This window comes from Nansenia antarctica, assembly GCF_963989245.1.
Source record: "Nansenia antarctica genome assembly, chromosome: 2".
Taxonomy (NCBI): Eukaryota; Metazoa; Chordata; class Actinopteri; order Argentiniformes; family Microstomatidae; genus Nansenia; species Nansenia antarctica.
The window spans coordinates 6012647-6015146 of record NC_137675.1 but is presented as its reverse complement, the minus strand read 5'-3'; the positions used below and the strand labels follow the sequence as shown (position 1 = coordinate 6015146).

At 49.9% G+C, this 2500-nt stretch overlaps 1 protein-coding gene across 1 annotated transcript in view; it reads right to left on the bottom strand.

Moving 5' to 3' along the window:
- The window catches only part of chtf18 (CTF18, chromosome transmission fidelity factor 18 homolog), a gene marked incomplete at its 5' end in the record, with an annotated part of 27373 nt that overhangs the window by 2097 nt on the left and 22776 nt on the right, over positions 1-2500 (bottom strand). Inside the window, 2 exons of the mRNA XM_080522609.1 lie at positions 1265-1372; positions 1905-2049. Coding sequence (XP_080378735.1) covers positions 1265-1372; positions 1905-2049 — 253 coding nt within the window. The remainder of the gene's footprint in view (positions 1-1264; positions 1373-1904; positions 2050-2500) is intronic.

The window sequence follows — 2500 nt, the reverse complement described above, 5'->3', positions numbered from 1 at the left end:
TAATATAGCTGTTTGTCGCGGTGATTACTGTTGTGTAGTGGCCTATATATGCCATTTAATGTCTATTTCTCATCCGATACGATTAGATGCGAGCTATATAATATATAATAATATAACATGATTCGCATGCGCGCTATGCCATTATGTCCAGCGCTGAACGGGCGCCTCACTGGGAACTGAACAGACAGCATCGATCAATGAACGGACTCCACATTACGTTAACTGAAGTTTGTTAAATTGTTTGGGATTAATGTGAGTTTTCTATTTTCTCTTTCCAGTTTTACCCTTTTTTAATCAATAAAACAACGTCATTTCTATAACCAGGGGGGTGTTCCATCGACGTCGCTGGGGGGGGATCTGGGCTTATTTCGTTAAGTCTCGCGAGACTCTTAAAAAGATCCAGGCATATCTTGATAGATCTCGCGGGACTTGTCAGGGTGGGCCTGGATTTTCCTTTGGCGGCGTTGATGGAATACCCCCCAGGTCTCGCTGGTTGGGAAGGCATTTCGTTTAGCTGCCTGTCAAATCATACTTAATCGGACTCGGGAGTATGACAATGAGGAGAACATAACTGTTTATTGAGAAACAATTGATAGGCAGGCAGGCTGGGATACGTATATAAAGAAATACCACAATGTCTAGATGTATAACATTTTATTGAACAGTGCAAGCATGTAGGCTTCTGGCGTGACACGGCTAGCCTAATTTCCATTCATATGCCTTTTATCAGATAAAATAAAATAGAATAAAACTCTTTGAAAATAAATAGGCTTTAAATTAACTTGCAATGCGTATAGGCTAATTTCCGTTCGATGTTACAGCCGGCCTATGCCTTTTCTCAGATAGATAGGGGATAGCCCTGTAAGCTCATACGGGTCTGTATGTCGTCCTGAAGACCGGCTGTTAGATCATATCGCTGAAGTTTGTCTCCATCTTAGTGTAAATGTTGTCCGTTTCGTTTGTTATCCTTGTTATTGTGCGATAAAGTTAAGGCGCTCCGCTTCGGGCCACCATTTTCGTCTGGGCACCGGGCACGCGCACTCGTGCACGCGCGGCGCTGCCCGGGGGAGGGGGACCCGCCCCCTTTGGTTAGCCTATAGGCTGGCTGGGGGGGGCGGGTCCTTTTCTCTCGGGCGGTGTTGTGTGTGTGTGGGTGTGTGTGTGTTTGGTGCTCGGCTGAAGATGGTGGCCCGAAGCCAATTTGAATACAATTCAATTAATTCGGTAGTTAACGGAAACCCTGGTATGTGTGTGTGTGTCTCACCCTGATCTCCACAATGGTCTGTCTGACGATGTTCTCCAGCCTCTGCTGGTGGTTCCTGGCTGCTGGTCTGCCCTCTGCGCTCCCCTTCTTTACCACCACCTCCTTCTGCTGCTGCTGGAGGGGAGGACGGAGGGAGGGAGGGAGGGAAGGAGGGAGGGAGGGAGGGAGGGAGGGAAGGAGGGGAGGGGAGGAGGGAAGGAGGGGAGGGAGGGAGGGAAGGAGGGAAGGAGGGATGGGAGGGGAGGAGGGAGGGAAGGAGGGAGGGAGGGAAGGAGGGAGGGAGGGAGGGAGGGAAGGAAGGAGGGAGGGAGGGAAGGAAGGAAGGAGGGAAGGAAGGAAGGAGGGGAGGAAGGAAGGAAGGAGGGAAAGAAGATAGGAGGGGAGGAGGGAGGGAGGGAGGGAAGGAGGGAGGGAAGGAAGGAAGGAGGGAGGGAAGGAAGGAAGGAAGGAGGGAAGGAAGGAAGGAGGGGAGGAAGGAAGGAAGGAGGGAAAGAAGATAGGAGGGGAGGAGGGAGGGAGGGAGGGAGGAAGGGAGGGAAGGAAGGAAGGAGGGAGGGAAGGAATTTAAATTATGACAAAGAAAGTAAAAAAAAAACAGGCACAAAGTGTGTGTGTGTGTGTGTGTGTGTGTGTGCCTCACCCTGTGAGGGTTGCGTAGCAGCATTAGCTGCTCGGCCCTCCTCATCCTCTCCTGCTCCATCTCCCTGCTGATGGTCTGCTTGGCCTGGTAGGTCAGCTGTCTGCGGGGGGGGACGCCTGGGAACCTCACCACCTCCTCCACACGCCTGCACGCACACACACACACACACACATTGAGACACACACACACACACACACACACACACAGACACACACACAGACACAGGCACAGAGACACAGACAGACACACACACACAGAGAGAGACAGACAGACACACACAGACACACAGACAGACACACACACACACACACACACACACACACACAGACACACAGACACAGAGACACAGAGACACAGAGACTCACACACACACACACAGACATACACACAGACATACACACACAGACGATTGATTACATACCTATAGTTCTCAACCAGCACACAGAGATAACACACATGTATTGAAATAGATTGATGGAGGGAATAAAAAAGGAAAGAGCAAAAATATGATTCCGTTTTTATTTTTATAGAATTAATCCACAAATCTGTCACACACTAATCTCCTTAAGCTCTGTCTCTCTCACTCTCTGAGCCAC